Source organism: Phaeodactylum tricornutum, chromosome 21 (genome assembly GCF_000150955.2).
Source record: "Phaeodactylum tricornutum CCAP 1055/1 chromosome 21, whole genome shotgun sequence".
NCBI classification, from domain to species: Eukaryota; Bacillariophyta; class Bacillariophyceae; order Surirellales; family Neidiaceae; genus Phaeodactylum; species Phaeodactylum tricornutum.
In genome coordinates, this window is record NC_011689.1 from 471369 (window position 1) to 489352 (window position 17984).

Genomic DNA, 17984 nt, shown 5'->3' on the forward strand with positions numbered 1-17984 from the left:
CGCACCCGGAACTCTGACGTGAGTCCCGAATCCGCAAAAGAGGAGCACCGAAAACGGATTTATGCTAGGGTATCAGCACAAATCGAGGATCAACGAATCTTTGGTCACTTTTTCGTCTTTCGGATCAGTATTCAAAATTATTTGCAGATCAAAAATACCAAAATGAAGTTCTCTGCCGTTATTCTCGCTGCCGTCTTTGGCACAGCTCTCGCTGGAAAGCCCCAACTGTCGGTGAGTTACGTTACCAATGGATCTCTCGAATTGATCGCCTTTTCTGATTCGGAACGAGCGTCCCGTGTATGCGGCAGTGCTCTCTCTGGTTTCGAGCGAATCGCTAACTGACGTTCGCCCTACCTCTTGTTCCTTTCTCGTTTTCGGTATAGATCTCGGTCCGTGACGGAAGCTTTGCCGGCCTCGACGGACTAGACCCTACCCTCTCATGGGAGCACTCCCAAAAAGCCGGAGACCTAGATATCTCCTACGGTGTCGCCGCCTCGGCTCGTCCGACTTCCGATTTGGCGAGCCTGCCCCGTTCCATCTGGGGCATGGCCACGGGGGATATTTCCGGATGGGGCGTCTCCGCCCGTGCCGAAATCGACGCCCAAGACATGAGCAGTGCCGACCTCCAGATTGACGCCAACAATGCGGATGTCGACGTCGCGGCACGCCTCACCGCCAGTGCCGGCGGTGCCTTTAGCGTGCGTTCGGCCGAAATTACCAAGGGATTCGACGCCAATGGCGCTCGTGTTACGGTCACACCCCGTATGAACCTCGAAGAGAACGACCGCGACGTCGTCATCAACTACAGCAACGACAACACCAACGTCAAGCTCACCGCTTCCGCCGACAATCAGGAAGTCACGATCTCACAACAAGTGGACGGCGACAACCGCATCGCCCCGACCATCAACAACCAGGGGGATATTTCGGTCGAATGGGAACGTCGTTTATCCGACGACAGCAGCTTGACGGCGACTCTCATGCCCAACGACAACCTAAATGTCGAATGGCGTGATGCGGCCTGGACGGCGAACGTCAACATGCCCATTGACGGTACCAACATCAACGGGGCTAACGTCAGCATCAAGCGCGACGTTAGTTTCTAATCAGTCAGACCATTTTACAACTCTACATTCCCACCGAGCACCCTTCTATTCACTATAGTATATAGAATATTGTGTAAAGAACTGTCCTTTTGATGTACCTGCCTTTTGTAGATATGTTTGTCCGTGCACAATCTTGGGGATAGTTAAAGCCGCTGTTTAGCCCACCGTCTGGGCATCAGCCGTCTACCAGGCCTTTACGGCATGCGCATGATATCCACGCAACCATGGACACCACGCGGCCATTGTTTGTCGACACACGAAGAACATCCAAGATCCGCGAACCGTATCCGTCGGATCGGATATTCCAGGAGCATCCAGGCAGGCTTTCATCGGAATACCGTACCCCGCGTGGTGTTTCTTGGAAGAACGATCCATTCACCATGAGAACTTTAGTGCTGGTGTGCTGGTGCGGTTGGATTGGTCAGGCATGGGCGGCAGGGGTAGCCCCCGTCCTCGGAGTCGGCATCAATAGTGATGCGTTTCGGAAGGGTGGTAGTGGGGCCCTCGGTGCATTGGAACCGACGCTGCAATGGCATTCCACCGGAAAAGTGGGAGACTACGACTGGGAGGCAAGTTAGAGTGGAATGCAATTGCATGAGTAGGAGGGGTGTGCAAGCACAGTCAATGCAAGGCTGTAAATTGTGGTCAATGTATTCATTCACATTTTGGCGAAAAAGTCGTGCACGGCACTCACCGTCAACGTCTTGTTTGGTTCACGCGTTACAGGGCGGAGCGTATTTGCAGGTCCAGGATACCGAGCTTTCCGCAATTCCTTACAGTTTCTGGGCCAAAGTCAAGCGGAACGTTTCCGGCTGGGCTTTGTCGGCCCGCGCCGACGCCGATTCGGCCGACCTGACGGCGTTGGCTGTCAACCTGCAGGCCAAATCACCGACGACGTCGATTCAAGTACGCGGGACGGCCGACACGGACGATATCACCATTGGGCTGGATAGCATCAAGGTGTCGCAGAAGATAACGGGTGTGGCCGGCACGGACCTTACCGTGACGCCCAGCTACAATCTGCGATCGAAGCGAGGCAACGTGCAGGTGAATCTGGCTCTCCGGGATACGGCGTTGCTGATCGACGCGCAACGGCAGAAAATAACCGTCGCCCAGAAGGTGGGACCGGGTCAGTACTTGGCTCCGTCCGTCGCAGCGAATGGTGATTTTGAACTGGAATACCGGCAGGCGGTGGGTCGTGGAGCCGTGACGGGCACCTACAAACCAAACGCGTACGTTAACGTGTACTGGGAAGACGGTCCCTGGCAAGCGAGTGTGAAAATGCCCATGGAAGGGTTGTACCAAATTCAATCCAGACCCAAATTCAATCTCCGTCGAACACTCGATATGGACGAATTAAAGTAACGGCTACAGTTAAGAAGTATTGTGTGCTGACGACCGAGTGCGTCCCAGAACCCATCTAAGTGGAAATGTTGTTGGCATGCGAGATGATGGGGCTGGGCTGGGCTGGCAGGCAATGACAGTGAAGAGGATTCGGGTCGAGTCGTTGATAGCCGAGCATGACACGGTCGGAGTGTACTGTGGGGGCATCGACGAATGTACGAAGGTCTTCTTCTTCTAGCAAGGCAACAAGAACAGTATGAAACGTTTGCTCTCGTGCGATCATGTGTTGCCAACAACCCAACCTCCCGTTGGACTATGCTCCCACGTAACAAACCAACGCAAACAATTGGTAGGATGTACCCTCCGATTACGCTAGAGAGACATTTTTCTATTTCCTCCGACAGGGGATGCTTCTATCGTTGGGAAAATACACGTAGACACCTCCAGTAGCTCGGGAGTGTACAAACACATCTTTGCCGGAAGCCTCCATTTGGGGGAGTGGATTAAACTGGCACCCGACACACTTTCACCGACACACTCTGTCACCGAGACCACCAAAGTGCCGGACTTCGGTTTCACCGTCGAGAAAGACGCGGCAGTTCGCCAAGATCCGAACCGGCGAGAGTCTTCCGAACCCTTTTTGGCTACGCAACTTGAGTACTGAAAACCTCGTACGTTAGTTTCCTACCACAAGAAAGACACTCCGGCCACGGGTTGGTTCCGTCGGCCATTTGGTTCACAAAACGTAAATCGAGTCCAGATCTTGTAGATTTTCGCCTCGCGTCGTCCCGACTCTTGAAGCGGAATCTTGTACCGGCACGAACCTACGAGTCTGTGTACAAACACACAAACAAACACATACACACACACACCCCACACAGTACTACTACTACTAGTACTACTACTACTACAAACAAGACAGTACTACACTACTCCGGAATGAAGTTTTCCACACGCGTGCGCGGAGTCCCCACAACCGTCGCCGTCTACACCATGCTGTCTCTATCCCGTTCTACCGCTTTCGTAGCCCGCCGGATTGCCTTCCAAGGCTCCTCCACCCGAGCAGTTTCCACGACGTCTCCCTTGTGCGCGGCGAAGGAAGGACAAGCCGAAGTCGTCCTCGTCGGGTGTGGAGCACCCAATCGTGGGATGGGTTGGTACCATGCCGTCCAAATGTTGGAAAAGAAGTAAGTGTCGTTGCCGCGAACGACTGCGTATGTGTGCGTATATGTGCGTATATATACATATATATGTGTTTGTGTGTATGGCACGCGAACGGTTCGAAAACAGCGAATCGAGCAACGTCGCGAGTCTGGCGTAGCCGAATGCGAACGGCAGTGTTGCGTACGACTTTCGACTCATCTCGAACGTTCGACCAGCTGACCTTCCGTCAAGGTCCGACAACAGTCAACAAACTCCTTTCTTCTCCCTTGTCAGTCGGAGTCGTATGCCCCGAACGAGACGTCGTTCCGACTTGGCCGTATCACCCATAACTCACGAATGATTGTTCCTTGTTTGCCTTTTGCCACCCGTGTGTGCTTTTCTCAGATGTCCGTCAGCGTCGCTCGATTACGTCGTCGAGCCCTGGTTCATGGGTGCCGGTGGCGATTCCGATGCCGGGAAGGAGTTCCAGGAATGGGCGGACGACGCCGAACAAAAGCACGGCGTCAAGTTTGCCGTTTCCCTCGACGACCTCCCGCCTCCGCAAGCCCCGCGACTCGCTCTCATTAGCGGACGGACGGCCGACAATCCGCGACTCTTGACCGAATCGATTGCCAAGGGAGCCACCTGCGTGTATCTGGAAAAACCCGGAGCCCCGACCGTGACCGAGCTTCAACAGATGCAGAAGGAAGCCGAAGACGCCAACGTGGAAGTCCTCATGGGCTACAACAAGAACGTTTGCAAGTACGTGCGGAAAACACGCGAATTCGCCGCGAAACATCCCGGATCGCACGTTACCTTTGTCTCCAACAATGCCTACGAGAACACCCCGGAATCACTCGGTGAGTGCTTCGAACGCAACGCCGAAGGCATGTTGAAGAACATGGCCATTCACGAACTCGCCCTATTGGTATCCTTCTACGACGTCTCGGTCGAAAACATTGCCGAAGTCACGGCCGATAAGGAATTCTCCTCCATGCAAACGCTACCCGGTCCCAGCGGGAAGGACTACACCGATTTTGACAAGATCAAGTTCACCATCAAGACCAAGAACGGCAACGAAGTCAGTGTCCAGGCCGATCGTTGCGGAGGTACCGATTCGTTCGCCACCGTCACCGATAAGGACGGCAGTGAAGTCTTCCGGTATTACATGCCCGATGAAGAAGACAGGGCCATGGTCCAGGAACTGCAAACCAAGTACCCCACCGCCATGCCCTACTTCTTCACACAGGACCCGGACTACATTACCGTCAAGGAGCGTGTCGCACACCATACCGTCACCGGAGAAGAAGCCGAAGGGGTCGCCACCATTGGTGTGGCCGTGGAAACGCTCCGTGTTGCCGAGTTCTTGACGCCCAAGCTCCAAGAGCAGCTCAAGTAAAGCCAGTAAACACGGCCCCCAAATAAATAGTTAGAAAAAGGTTCAAAATAGGGAAACTTGTTTAACATAGTTACGTGAGTGCGGCTCGAGGAAGTGCATCTTCTGACGCACCATACACCGTTTGTTGGTCTTCGTGCATCCAACCGCTCGTGGCCCACCGATCGCGACGGCGGGTCGCCAACACTTCGTGCGGCAAGGCTACGCTATCGAACAGTACCAACGTGCCCGCCTTTGGATCGACGTCCAAGACCTGTTCGTCAAAGCCGGGGCTTTGCGCCAGCCAATCGCTAATTTTCGATTTGGGTGGCTCGATAAAATGGAAGCGAACAGCGACTTCCGGACTCTGCATCAAAAGCTTTTGCGTTAAATATTCGCCACCGCTCATGTATAAAATTGGATGGGAATGAAAAAGTTTGCTGATGTACTGCTGTCCCCCATTGACAGCGTCCACGTACATGGCCACGTTACCGTCCGGATTGTTCCGTCGGGCGTCCAAAAAAACCGGTCGTTCCACCGGATCCGATGTCGTCGCTCGTAGCCAGCCAATTTGTAGGTCCCCTTGACGGGAACCTACCGTTGTTCCGCGCGCCATGCGAGTCCGACGTTCAAAACAGCGTAGCTGGCCGCCGTCCTTGTCGCCGTCCCATTCCTCGTTGAGATAGATCAGCCAACTGATGCTACGCCGGGTCGGCTTGCTCCATCCCGCCGCCGCTTTGAGCTCTTCGTGGTGCTCATCTACGTGTCGTTTTAAGAACGCACCCGGTCCGAAACGTGTGTACGAAATTTCCGTACTGCCGTTCCCGTACTTCGCGACGGCGGCCGAGTCGGGTTGTGCCAAGTCCGGCCGTCTCAAGTTCTCCGAAAGATCCTGCCGCAAACGTGCCATGGTGGCACCAAAATCGGCCCGGACACGGATATTACCCAAATTTACGTCCTTCCATTGTTGTAGTTTTAGAACAGCCCGATCTTTCGAGGGATCAAAGTTGCCGTTCGATCCGTACGAAGCGAGAGCGTCAGTAGTAAAGTGTCCGTCGCCGTGCAGATTTTGGGCATCCGCTCGGAGCTCTTGAATGAACCGAGACGGCAAAAAATTGGGAACTACCGCAATGCGACCTTCCAAAATTGTATTGTAGGCTTCATCCGACAAAAGCTGACCTTGTCGGTCGAAGTCCGCCGCGGCCACCGCAGTGGTGAATTTGACCTTTTGTACGTTCACCATCGTGACTAGATTTGAAGGCCGAAGCCGGGGAAATAGAAACGCTTTGGCCGGAATTAAAACTGCCGCTACGGCAAAACAAGACCATGCCCTATAATTCATTCTTGTGCATCCGTGGCCGTAGTTATTTAGCTGACCTCTTTCATTTCGATAAAGGAGGTTGAGATTGCTTTTGCTCTTTTGGAAATGTTTCGAGAAAATGTAAACAAGTTGAAGCGTTTCTCGCTGATCTTTCATTCGATCGAAATTTGTTAGAAGTCTCCGAGACAGGATCTTCGCCAATTAGAATTTTACATTTATGCTCTTTCACGATCAGCTATGCTCTGCAAAATTGAAGGTGTTTCCCTCCCTCCCATCCTACCAAACCCACCATAAATGAAAGCCGGGGATAGTTAACTGTAAAGCCTACACTCTACGAAGACGTGGCGCTGCATATGAACCTGCTTTTTTCCCGGAACCCATCTCATTTCTCAAGCAATCATTTCCAATGTTCCTACACAGGAAGACAAGGAAGTGAACGAAAAGCACCAATAACGATTCGATAGCATACTATCAGCGGGAAGGTATGGAAGCATCGCTATTATGCATGGCATGAACATCCACACAAGAAGTCGAATAGCGAGATGCGGGAAAGACGGGTACCAAACGTCTACCGCGTTTGGTGTACATGACAGCATATTTCACGATCGTGTCTCGTTCACGTCTTCCTTGCAGGCTATTGCCTTAACGAAAAACTAACAATAAATTACTTTATACAACTGAACGTTTGCTTCTTGGATAAAATCTCTTTTAAACATGGTTCCTAGTGATCCGCCAACCGTTTCTTTATCTGCGCGATCGCCTTGCCCGGATTCAAGTGCTTAGGACATACTTTAGTACAGTTCATGATTGTGTGACAGCGGTAGAGCTTAAACGCATCGTCGAGTTCCTCCAGACGCTTCTTGGTGGAACCGTCACGCGAATCCTCAATCCACCGGTAGGCTTGCAGCAACACGGCCGGTCCGAGATATTTATCGGCATTCCACCAGTAAGAGGGGCATGCCGTCGAGCAGCATGCGCACAGGATGCACTCATACATTCCGTCGAGCTTGGCACGATCTTCGCGGGTTTGCAAGTACTCGGCCTGGCCCGGTTCCTTGCCCTTTTCCGGTTGCAGCCAGGGTTCAATGGAACGGTACTGTTCGTAAAAATTACCCATGTCCGGAACCAAGTCCTTGATGACATACATGTGCGGCAATGGATAAATCTTGGTCGCACTCGAAGTGTCCTTTTGATCAATGTAGGATAGACAGGCGAGCGTGTTGACGCCGTCAATGTTCATGGCGCACGATCCGCAAATTCCTTCGCGACACGATCGCCGAAAAGTCAGCGTCGGATCTTGTTCATTCTTGATTTTAATCAAAGCGTCCAGCACCATGGGACCACAGTTTGCCAAATCGACCGGATACGTTGAGAGGTAGGGTTTTTGGGACTGCTCCGGATCCCAGCGGTACACCTTGAAATACTTGATGCGCGGGGCCTGTTTGGGAATGGCGTTGGCTTTCAGGTCCGCGGTCGCGAAGGAACGAGCCGCGAAGCGCGAGAACTAGAGAAAAACAAGTGAGTTAAGAAGTGCATAGACATGCGTAAGCGATTGACGAAGCTCACGGCTGCCACTCGAGGACGAACAGCACGGCAATCGGCACTTCTAAATGTGCCGTCTTCTCATCGCTTCTACGGCCTCGTTTCCAGTGTTTACCGGAACTCATCATGCATCTCTAGGTGCACAAAAACGTACCAGCGTCTTGGTGGTGCGGGTGGAAGAACTAGATAACATGATAGTGACTGTACAACTAAACATATCAAACGAATGCTTTTCGTTGTTGTGCCAGAGCAGTATCACTTCGGTTTTCCTTCTCTACCGATGGAACTCACAGAGAGCTGATGCAGCTGACTTCGTCGATCTTGGGTTTTGCACTCTTTCACGTTGGGAAGTAGAAGCAACATCTATATTCCCCAGTGATTGAGTCATCGATTGAGGGACGCTGCTAATACGGTGCTCCGATTGGGCGAAGAGAAATGCGAAGGCTGTCTGCTTCTCAAAAAGACCCGGAGACAACTTAAGTTCCGTCACTCGGATGTCCTAGTTTGTATCCCAAGTGATTCCAGTTTGCCACGTCATTGGACGATTACCAGTCCACGTGGAAAGAACTCACGCATGGAGGAGAGGCCTACGACGTCTTCATACCTAGTCAATGTTGAGTTTCGAAGAGGATTACCCGAGTTGGTAAAAAAGGCCTACGACAGTTGCGCTTCGATTGTGCTCGACCGCGTTCAACAATATAACGTGACGTTCTTCATCCCAACACTCTCTCACACGCAACCGGAGGGTACCGTCTTGTGGCCGCCTGCCAACAAGCGATACAGCAAGAGTAGACTCTCTTCTGCAGATTCACAGTGATCGTATCGTTCTCGCTCTTTTCACTTACTTATCACCATGACAGAAGAGACAAAGGATTTGACTCCTATTACTGTGATCACGGGCTTTTTGGGGGCAGGCAAGACGACATTCGTCAATTATATTCTCAAGGAGCAGAACGATTGGAAAATTTGCGTTTTGGAAAACGAGTTTGGTGCAGTCTCTATTGATGATGGTCTCGGTACGTAGATCCGTTAAGGCATGTAGGGCGTGCAATTCAAGTGTGAAGTTCGCTCATGAATGTGTTCGCTGCATTACTTGTTGGTCTATTCGCGTGCGTTTTCTTTTTGTCGCAGTTGCGGAATCGATGGAAGCGGCGGAAGATTTAATTACCATGGACAATGGTTGCGTCTGCTGTTCCGTTCGAGGGGATTTGGTGCGCACGCTTGGTCAGTTGACCAAGCGCCGAAAGGATTTTGACGCCATTTTGTTGGAAACAACTGGTCTCGCCGACCCCGCTCCAATTGTTTACACGATCTAACAAACTCGAAATTGTCGGAAAACTACTTTATCGATAGCATCGTGTGTTTGGCCGATTGCAAGCATTTGGAACTCCATTTGGACGACAAGAAGCCGGACGACTCAGCTAACGAAGCAATGCAACAGGTGGCATTTGCGGATAAGATTCTGCTTAACAAGATTGATCTCGTGACACCGGAAGAAAAGAAGGCGTTGAAGGATCGTCTCGGGGTCATCAACAAGTTTGCGACAATCATCGAAACAGAGCGCAGCCGCGCCCCACTGGACAAGATTCTCGGCTTGCAGTCTTTTAGTATGGAGTCCATCTTGAGTGTCGACGCCGACTTTTTTGAAACGCAAGAAAATGCCAAGCACAATCTCGAAATGGTCAGCTCGGTTGGTATCAAATTTGAAGGGGACTTACACGCCCAATGGTTCAACGTTTTCATGATGGACTTGTTGCGCGAGCGTGCTGCCGACATCTTTCGCAGCAAGGGGTTGCTGTCCTTTCATGGTCAGGGCGATACCAAGTTTGTTTTTCAGGGTGTGCATGAGCAAATCAATTTCGGACCTGCCAAGGAACCATGGAAGGCGGGTGAGACTCGAGTGAATAAATTTGTCTTCATCGGAAAGAACCTGAACCGTGAGGAACTGACCAAGTCACTCATGGAATGCCTGTATAAAGACGAGGCCAAGTAAATCGGAAAGAACCATTTGGAGCTGTGCCGAACCTTTACACATTCTTGAGTATGTAACTCTTGGTTAGACATCTCTTTATTCTAGCAGTGGATAGTTGTGTAGTCCAACGTATCTTGGATTGACCATTTTGAAGTATCGTCGAAGCGTACATGCAGATAGTTGAGTTGCCAAAACGCTCTGTTTTAATAGATCTTCAGATTTGTCCTTGTGCAAAAATAATAATCGCGACTGTGGATTCGCCAATCAGCGTAGGTCTCGATTCATTTTTGTTTGTGCGGAAAAGTGGACCACGTGAGCTCGCGAACACTTCACTTTTTACAGTCAACTGTAAACAGCAACATGAGAACAACCATTTGTGTAAAAATGTGAGACAACATTGCCACGATCAGAAGCTTTATTTTAGGACTCACGGCAGCTTTTCTCCATTGAAAGAATGCAGCAGTCCCTTTTCCCTGGCTTCTTCTGATCTACGCGGAGAAGCAGCAATCTATTTCTAGGACAAGGGGTAAGACAATAGGACTGTCTCCTTCGTTCGATAGAAATTCGCGCAGTTTTCTGTTACTCACAAGACCTCGCTTGTTTGCAGATTTCCTACTTCGAGAACGAATGAAATTTTGTCCTTTGGCCGTTGCAGGGCTCTCCTTTCTGCTCCATCGTCAACGCGTGGAAGAGGCACATTGGAGGGTCGCAAGCAGGGCCGAGACAGTGCCCACCAACAACCTCATCAAGAGTTCAGTGCACTACGCCATTGGTCACGAGACCCGAAAGCATCATCCAATAACCCCCTTCATCCTCAGAAAATAAATGGAGGTGTATCACTATCGATCCTGCAGGCTAATCCGACGCATTCATCCATGACCGAGCCGGAGCATCCTCTACCGCCTTCGACCACGGATGATTACGTGGCGAACGGAGAATTTTCTGCGTCATCAATGAATGCCGACGACGCTAGTATGGTCGCATCCGATGCTGCTGCTTTACACTTGCCAGAATCGTCCGAGGTACTGATGAAAAAGACTAGGATTACAGCTCTCAACAAAGCACTTTTTGCAACGTACTTTTGCAATGCCGTATCGGTAACACTACCAGTCATTCTCATGCCTTTGATTGCTGCCGAGCAGACTTCTCTGGCTGGCTCTTCGCTCGCAACTGCCGCATTTGTGGTATCAACTGCATCCGTTTCTACCTTGGGCGGGGGTTTCGGCAAGTTCATCAACGGGTTTGTGTGTTAGGCATTGGGCGGCCGAGTGTCGGCTTCGCTGTACCTTACAGCCATGGCAGGCTTCCATTTGTGGTTGTCTTTTAACAAGACAGGCCCCATATTTGGATGGATTCTTGCTGGTCTGGACTTTTGCGCTTCAATTCAATGGACAGCATGCTCCCTCATTTTGGCAAATCACTACGACACCAGTCCTGCCGAATTTGCAGCTGGGGTTACTGTTCTGAGTTTGGCCAGCACGTTCGGAGTTCTTTTCTCCAAAATAGGAGGAATAGTATTGCTCCAGTATGTATCATCCTGGAGTATTGTTGCTCGAGTTGGAGCGGTAGTGGCTGTGGTCGGAGCAATCCTCGTCCGCTCTTTGGTTACCGAAATGCCACTCCAGGCCGGAGGAATTACTCCATCGTCGATCAAACGGTTTAACATTAGAGGAGTTGTGCGGTCTCTAGGCAATGTTTTGGGAAGCAGAATATTTTGGTTGGTGGGATTGGCACACGCAACCACCTTCTTGGCTCGCACCAGCGATCGCGTGTTGGGGTCATTCTTTTTAGAGTCTACTTCTCTTCCTCGCCATCTGTGCGGGGGTCTTACGGCTAGCGTGACCCTCGGTTTTGTTCATGGTCTGGGTAAGGGGAAAATGTTTTACAGCCTGAAGGATACGCAGTCCAAGACAAGATTGTTACGGAAGAACTACGCCAAGGCGACGTTATCTTGCCTGGCTTTGGCTTTGCTGGCGAATCAGAAGGTAGCTACTGTCTTGTTCCCCTCCAAGTATGTTATTGCGGGGTTGGTCGCATTGCTAACAGGAGTCATGGCGTCGTCGCTCTCCTTTCAATTTTACCAGATCCCGCCTATGACGTCTAAGATGTTTGGTGAAGACAAAGCGGTATGTCTTTCGTTTCTGGACGGCATGGGTTTCTTCTTGTCAGCTCCCATATGGGCTGTTACAAGCCAAATTGTTGGAGGTCTTGGAATTTATGGGTGGTCAACTGCCTGGGTGATGTTGGCCTTTCTGTTCGGCTCGGGAGGGGCGCTGATGCTAAGAACGCTCCCGCAAGTCCTTGATGAACAACGGTAAAATATCTGCAAGTTGTAAATTTCATACATGTTTTATATAGATTACATTTACTTTTGATGTGTTGTCACGGTCCATGCCTTTGACGAGCTGCAATCACTGCTTTAATGCGGTGACGCGTTATACGGCCAGTCAAAATCGTTTCTTTCCTCTTCGGGAATCTGCAATTGTGCCTCTTCCAGGCTTAGACCCAGGACGTCCTTCATTACTCTACCATTGTCCAAATATGTTTGAATATTCCTTTGATTAGCTGACCAACGCAGGCTATCACGCGCATATACAGGTGCCATTGCCTCGTAAACTTTTACAAAATGAGCAATGAATCGGAAGTAGTAGTCTGCAAAGCTGGGACTCTTCTCGGCAATGCCCGACTCGCGCATGGCCCAGAAGTGTAGTCTCATCCACACCCGTGCCTCATCCAGCTTAAAGTGTCGACCGACTTCATTGCTGGGGCGCTTTTTTGAGTACCAAGCAGCTACGTGAGCCGAGCTTCTGTCATGCACAACATGATTGTATCCTCCTGCAACTTCGACTGGTTCCAGATTTCGAGTTCGGCGGTCTTGGTCCCACACGGTTGAGCCGCTGAGCTTTTGATGGATCCATTTTGCAAAGCGAGAGCCATGGGGATCGTTATGAGAGCGGATGAATTGGTCCAGTGTTGGGTCTGCAAAGGCCTTTTTGTAAAACAGTTCTGTCATGTTTTGAAGGTCCTGGAAAGAAATTTCCTCTTGCAAAAGCCTGCGTGATCCTTCCGAGACTGTATGCGTGCGTCCGCTACCTCCCATTTCAAGGGGCACAAAGATATAAGGATACTGCTGGCCCTGCTGTGATTTTCGGGCTGCTAGTTTGACGGCAGGATGCCATTCTTGTATCTCGGTTTCTGCCAGCAACTCTCCATCGCTTCGACGAAGTTGCTCTGTCTGCTTCTCTAGATTGGTTTCTGTCGTCGTGTTGTTCAAGTTCTTCGAAATCATCGTCATTCTTCTTGCTTGCTTGCTTTTGGTTGTGTTTATCACTTGTAGGTGATGTGCGACTGGTTGTTGCCTTGATTTTGGGCAACGGAAATGGAAATGTGAGAATATGGTCACAAGCAAGTCGAACCCCTCGATGCCAACCATGTTGACGGACGTGCACTGTTTTCGGTTTTTAGCTAGAAGCGAAAAGATCAGGATAGAACACATTCCGGAAATGAATCGACTCTCGTGAAACCGTATCCAAAAAGCCTTCCAACCCGACCCTACTATAATCCGGAGTCGCAGAAATTGTCTCCCAGCAAGCTCATCTAACCCCCAATAAACAGCAATTTCACAATGCTTACAATACAACGTTTTGTGAGTGATGTCTGTATAAATTGGGTTACGTAGTAATGTTAGTACATGTCGGGTCTCGGCTTGACAAACAGCATGGCAAGGTCGGTGCGGGAGGTGCGTCTTCCATCCCGACCCCAATTTAGAGCGATCCCCAAAGCTTCCGCCAGTTCGTGGGAACTGAGCCGCTCGGCCGGATCATCTCGGTAGGCGGCTTGGATGGCGAAATACAACGCGTGATGCGCCATCTTGCGCGATTCTAAATATTTATCGGGAATAGCTGGCATGATGCCTTGCGTTTTCATTTGTGCAACCTCTGTTTTGTTGTAGGGGCCGTTCGGTTCCAGATGTAGCCACGGTTGTCGGGTTGTCAATACGCTAAAGAGTAGATTGCCGAGACTGTAGACGTCCCCGAGTGCCGGATCTACGTAGGTGAGGTTGCGGACGTCTTCCGGTGATTCCCACATGGGTCGATCGAACCGTACCGGATAGCCACACGGTTGTGTATCATTCCATCGCATCAAGACGGCCAGATTAAAGTCGTTAAGCTTGATGCGACCATCCACTTCAACGGCATTCGCAATGTTAATGTCATTGTGAGCCAGCGTGGGGTTGGTGCTGTTGGGAAAGTCGATTGAATGCATTGCTGTCAAGGCCCGAGCCAAATCTCTTCCCATTTTCAGCCGTTCCTTGCTGTTAAATTTGGGGTCCTTAATGAGCTTGCGCGCCGAGCCCGAAGCGAATTCAGTTAAGACAGATTGTCCACAGAATCCGTAAGCGTTGATAATGTGTGGGGACGAGGTCAAGCGCTCCATGACTATGGCATCGGTAATGTGGTAGGCGAAAGATTCGTGATCGAATTCTCGACTGTGTTTCAGCACTTTGAGTACGGCCGTATCGTTGACCGCATCCTGGTACTTCCAAACACTCCGCCAACTGCCCTGCATACTCAGCAAGGTGGTTTCTTCGATGGAAGGGACGGTGTCATCGTCGTTATCCTCAATTTCATCGATACTCTCGTCGGCCAAGTCGTGTCCTTTTGGATCGTAGTCTTCCTCCGAGTGCATCATGGTAATTTCGTGCAAGACATTGCAGGTTGGATAAAAGATGGTTTGCCATTTCGCCATGGGGGTACAGTCCTCGTAAAAGGGTTTTTCAAAGTCCCATAGATGTTGATCCGACTCGTATTGACAGTAGGTACAGGAAGCATTCCCTAGTTCCGCCACATTCCGTCGGGCCACGCGATTCCGGGAGGAGGGAATCGGATGTTGGTAGGATCCGTCGTGAGCCAAACGAACGACTCGCGGGGGTTGCGCTTCCCACGTGTAGGAGGCGGCGGACACGGGCACGCCGTACCGTACACGACCGACGTAGAGCCTCCACGCACTGGTGGACGCCGGCGTCTTTCGTGACGAATCTTCGCGGGTGCTCCGAAAGGCTGGGAGCAAGGGCACGTCGAGGTTGTTTTCGGGTACCTCCAAGGCCGATAATTGCGTAACGGAAACCCACATTTGCAAGGCAACTCCCGATAAGATGAGGAGAAATCCCCAGTGTGGATGATAAAATCGTGAATGGTGGTGATGATGTAGTTGAGGGGATGGAGGATCGTGTGAAGGCGGCGGAGGTTCCTTGTACCAGAGCCGCAGAGGCCGTCTCATGATTCTTTCGAGTTTGAAAAGTACTGCACGTTCGTCTCGGATTGGATTCAGTGGAGCATACTGTCGTCCGCGTGCACTACTACCACAACTGCTGTTCTCGTTTAAGCTGTCGCTGTCGCTCAGGATCGTTTACGCTAGATGAGCAGGAGGGGTTTGTTTTTGAGGGAGAGGGAGTGTGTGTGTGTGTGTGTGTGTGCAGGTCCAGGTATAGAAGAGGTTTCGATCCGTGCCCATGGTCGTTCACGCTCGCTATTGCAACCCCGCACACCGGGAAGGGAGGGGGAGCTGTTACTTCGGTGTGTGGCTCACCTTCCTCAACGGACCGGAAGCCGTCCCCCGATACTCCATAACTACTTACCTCCCTTGCCAATGAGTACGGCATACCCAGACGCCCGGTTTCTGGTATCGAATGCAACTACGCGAGCGAGCACGCACTGTGCTATATTTATCTCCATTGAGTTGGTTGATAGCGAATAAGTGGGTACGGTACGTACACAAACACATACCGGCCAAGGATGGGAACTCGTTGGGAACGGAAAGCGGAAATAAAGGTGTCCCAGGGGATCGATTGACACAATAAGTAACTGATAGTACTATACTCTGTCTTTTATGTGGGACGACATTCCCATTGGCAAGAGGCGACTGGTATTCCTTCCGATCGGTAGCCAAACTAATAACGCAAAGTATAGACGCCTATTAGAAGAACTGCTATACCGGGATTGTCGAGTCGAGTCGCGTTTCCGTAGTCTGCACCCGTACGTCGGAACAGTCCAAGCACGCCACGCATCTTTCAATTCCACTCTTCATCGTGGATACGATATAATAGACCTCTCGAAGTCTCAAAAATACACATAAAATACCTAATCCGTATCCTCATTTCAGAACGCTCAAGTGTCGAAGAAAGGACCCGCACAGACGAGTGCGAGTGTGAGTACGTGTTCGTGTACGCACCGCACCATCCAACCACAGACACACACATCCCCCGCGTTAACAGTAAGAACCATCGATTGGCATCATCTCGGAAGACCAAGAGTACGACAGACAACGACAACGACTCTCACTGTTAGATCAAAAACAAACCCTTGTTTGTCCTCACAGTTGTTTGTTGTCCCTCATCGACTGCGTTTGGATCGTTTTTGCTGTTTGCGCATCACCCACCTTGTCTCCCATGAAATTTACTCTGGCACTTGCGTCTTTCCTTGCGACGGCTTCGGCGTTTACGTCCCTGGTTCCCCCTAGTCCTCACGCCGTCGCCTCGGTCGCACAGTCGACGACCAACGGCGTAGCGTATCTTTCCACCGCTAGGTACGTGTCGACAACAACGTCGGGAGGATGTGCTTGTGTATGGTTGCATGCCTCTACGCTTGTGTGTATGTATGCATGCCTGTCTGTATGCGTTTGCGTAGGCGCTTACCAGGCAATTGCTCGTCTACGTTCCCCTTTTACTCCCTTCTCACTCTCTTCCATTTGCCGTTCACCATCACTTCCACCTCTTCTTCCTCTTATTTTTTCATTGCGAGTAGTGCGCTCGCCATGGCCAAGCAGGTTCCCCACGGAGCCGACGAGACGCTCGTCGACTTGATGTGCAAGACGGACGAGGAAAAGAACGCCGCCATCGCCAAGGCTACCGTCGAACTAGAGGCCTCGGACCGTCAGCTCTGCGACGTCGAACTCATCATGAACGGCGGATTCTCTCCTTTGACGGGATTCATGAACGAAGAAGAGTACCAATCGGTCGTCGAGAATATGGCGCTGCCGGACGGTACCGTTTTCGGACTGCCCGTCGTTTTTGATACCGACGACGAAAATCTGCAACCCGGCACCACCATTCTGCTCAAGCAGGGCGACCGCGCCATTGCCACCGTCGAGCTCACGGACAAGTTCACGCCCGACAAGCCCCTGGAATGTCTCAAATGCTACGGAACCTCACAGATCGAGCATCCCGGGACACTCATGGTCGCCACCGAGCGTGGTCGTTACTACATGGGCGGCAAGGTCACCGGCCTCAACCTACCCGTGCGCGAATTCCCGTGCAAGACGCCCCAGGAAGTCAGGGCCGGACTCCCCGACGACAAGGACGTGGTGGCCTTTCAGTGCCGCAACCCCGTCCACCGCGCGCACTACGAACTCTTCACCCGCGCTCTCGACGATGCCCTCGTGAGCGAAGGCGGTATCGTGCTGGTGCACCCGACCTGCGGGCCCACACAGGCCGACGACATTTCTGGTGAAGTCCGTTACAAGACCTACGAAGTGCTCAAGGAAGAAACCGCCAATCCCCGGGTGCAGTGGGAGTACCTGCCGTACTCGATGCACATGGCCGGACCCCGGGAAGCCATTCAGCACATGATCATCCGCAAGAACTTTGGTTGCACGCACTTTATCATTGGACGCGACATGGCCGGGAGCAAGAGCTCCGTCACTGGTGACGACTTTTACGGAGCCTACGACGCCCAGGAATGCGCCGAGAAGTATTCCGCACAGCTCGGCGTGACACCCGTGCCCAGTCTCAACCTCGTGTACACGGAAGAAGAAGGCTACACCACCGCCGACTATGCCGACGAAAAGGGCCTACACACCAAGAAGTTGTCCGGTACCAAGTTCCGTCAAATGCTACGTGGGGGCGACGACATTCCCGAATGGTTCGCCTTTAAGAGCGTCGTGAAGGTTCTACGAGACAATATGTAATGGAAACCATAAACACGTATAAAAACGAACTATGAGTGTTTCCTTTTATAGTTGAAATTCATTTGTACGTCCCTTCCGTCGTCGACTAGATTTGTGTTGGTGTCAGGATAGTAGTATGTTTGGTGGTTTGAAAGTCTGTATGACCCGGAAGTGATGGCAACGGTCCCATCCAGACGTAGACTCGGCCTCGATGGAACCTTACGTTGTGCAGATGTA

At 51.3% G+C, this 17984-nt stretch overlaps 7 protein-coding genes across 7 annotated transcripts; 3 read left to right on the top strand and 4 right to left on the bottom strand.

Annotated features, from left to right (window-relative positions):
• Positions 1 to 89: 89 nt before the first annotated feature.
• On the top strand, positions 90 to 5045 carry PHATRDRAFT_49287 (predicted protein). Its single transcript, XM_002183846.1, has 8 exons — positions 90 to 231; positions 384 to 1094; positions 1250 to 1654; positions 1833 to 2467; positions 2520 to 2665; positions 2855 to 3107; positions 3347 to 3637; positions 3999 to 5045. Exons 1-8 carry the CDS (start codon positions 163 to 165, stop codon positions 4990 to 4992), a joined length of 3504 nt encoding a protein of 1167 aa, XP_002183882.1. The 5' UTR covers positions 90 to 162; the 3' UTR covers positions 4993 to 5045.
• Positions 5046 to 5062: 17 nt separating this feature from the next.
• Positions 5063 to 6391, bottom strand: PHATRDRAFT_49288 (oxidoreductase; the record flags this gene model as incomplete). The annotated part of the gene is made up of 1 exon (XM_002183964.1): positions 5063 to 6391. Exon 1 carries the CDS (start codon positions 6308 to 6310, stop codon positions 5063 to 5065), a length of 1248 nt encoding a protein of 415 aa, XP_002184000.1. The 5' UTR covers positions 6311 to 6391.
• Positions 6392 to 7010: 619 nt separating this feature from the next.
• SDH2 (succinate dehydrogenase iron sulfur protein) lies at positions 7011 to 8024 on the bottom strand (the record flags this gene model as incomplete). Its single annotated transcript, XM_002183965.1, has 2 exons — positions 7011 to 7793; positions 7986 to 8024. The coding sequence occupies 2 exons, from the start codon at positions 8022 to 8024 to the stop codon at positions 7011 to 7013; spliced, it is 822 nt and encodes a 273-aa protein (XP_002184001.1).
• Positions 8025 to 10678: 2654 nt separating this feature from the next.
• Positions 10679 to 12121, top strand: PHATRDRAFT_39968 (predicted protein; the record flags this gene model as incomplete). The annotated part of the gene is made up of 2 exons (XM_002183847.1): positions 10679 to 10987; positions 11057 to 12121. The coding sequence occupies 2 exons, from the start codon at positions 10679 to 10681 to the stop codon at positions 12119 to 12121; spliced, it is 1374 nt and encodes a 457-aa protein (XP_002183883.1).
• Positions 12122 to 12222: 101 nt separating this feature from the next.
• PHATRDRAFT_39969 (predicted protein) lies at positions 12223 to 13098 on the bottom strand (the record flags this gene model as incomplete). The annotated part of the gene is made up of 1 exon (XM_002183966.1): positions 12223 to 13098. The coding sequence occupies one exon, from the start codon at positions 13096 to 13098 to the stop codon at positions 12223 to 12225; it is 876 nt and encodes a 291-aa protein (XP_002184002.1).
• A 389-nt stretch (positions 13099 to 13487) lies between these two features.
• On the bottom strand, positions 13488 to 15205 carry PHATRDRAFT_49291 (predicted protein; the record flags this gene model as incomplete). Its single annotated transcript, XM_002183967.1, has 1 exon — positions 13488 to 15205. Exon 1 carries the CDS (start codon positions 15081 to 15083, stop codon positions 13488 to 13490), a length of 1596 nt encoding a protein of 531 aa, XP_002184003.1. The 5' UTR covers positions 15084 to 15205.
• A 1411-nt stretch (positions 15206 to 16616) lies between these two features.
• PHATRDRAFT_42282 (predicted protein) lies at positions 16617 to 17768 on the top strand (the record flags this gene model as incomplete). The annotated part of the gene is made up of 1 exon (XM_002183848.1): positions 16617 to 17768. The coding sequence occupies one exon, from the start codon at positions 16617 to 16619 to the stop codon at positions 17766 to 17768; it is 1152 nt and encodes a 383-aa protein (XP_002183884.1).
• Positions 17769 to 17984: the final 216 nt, after the last annotated feature.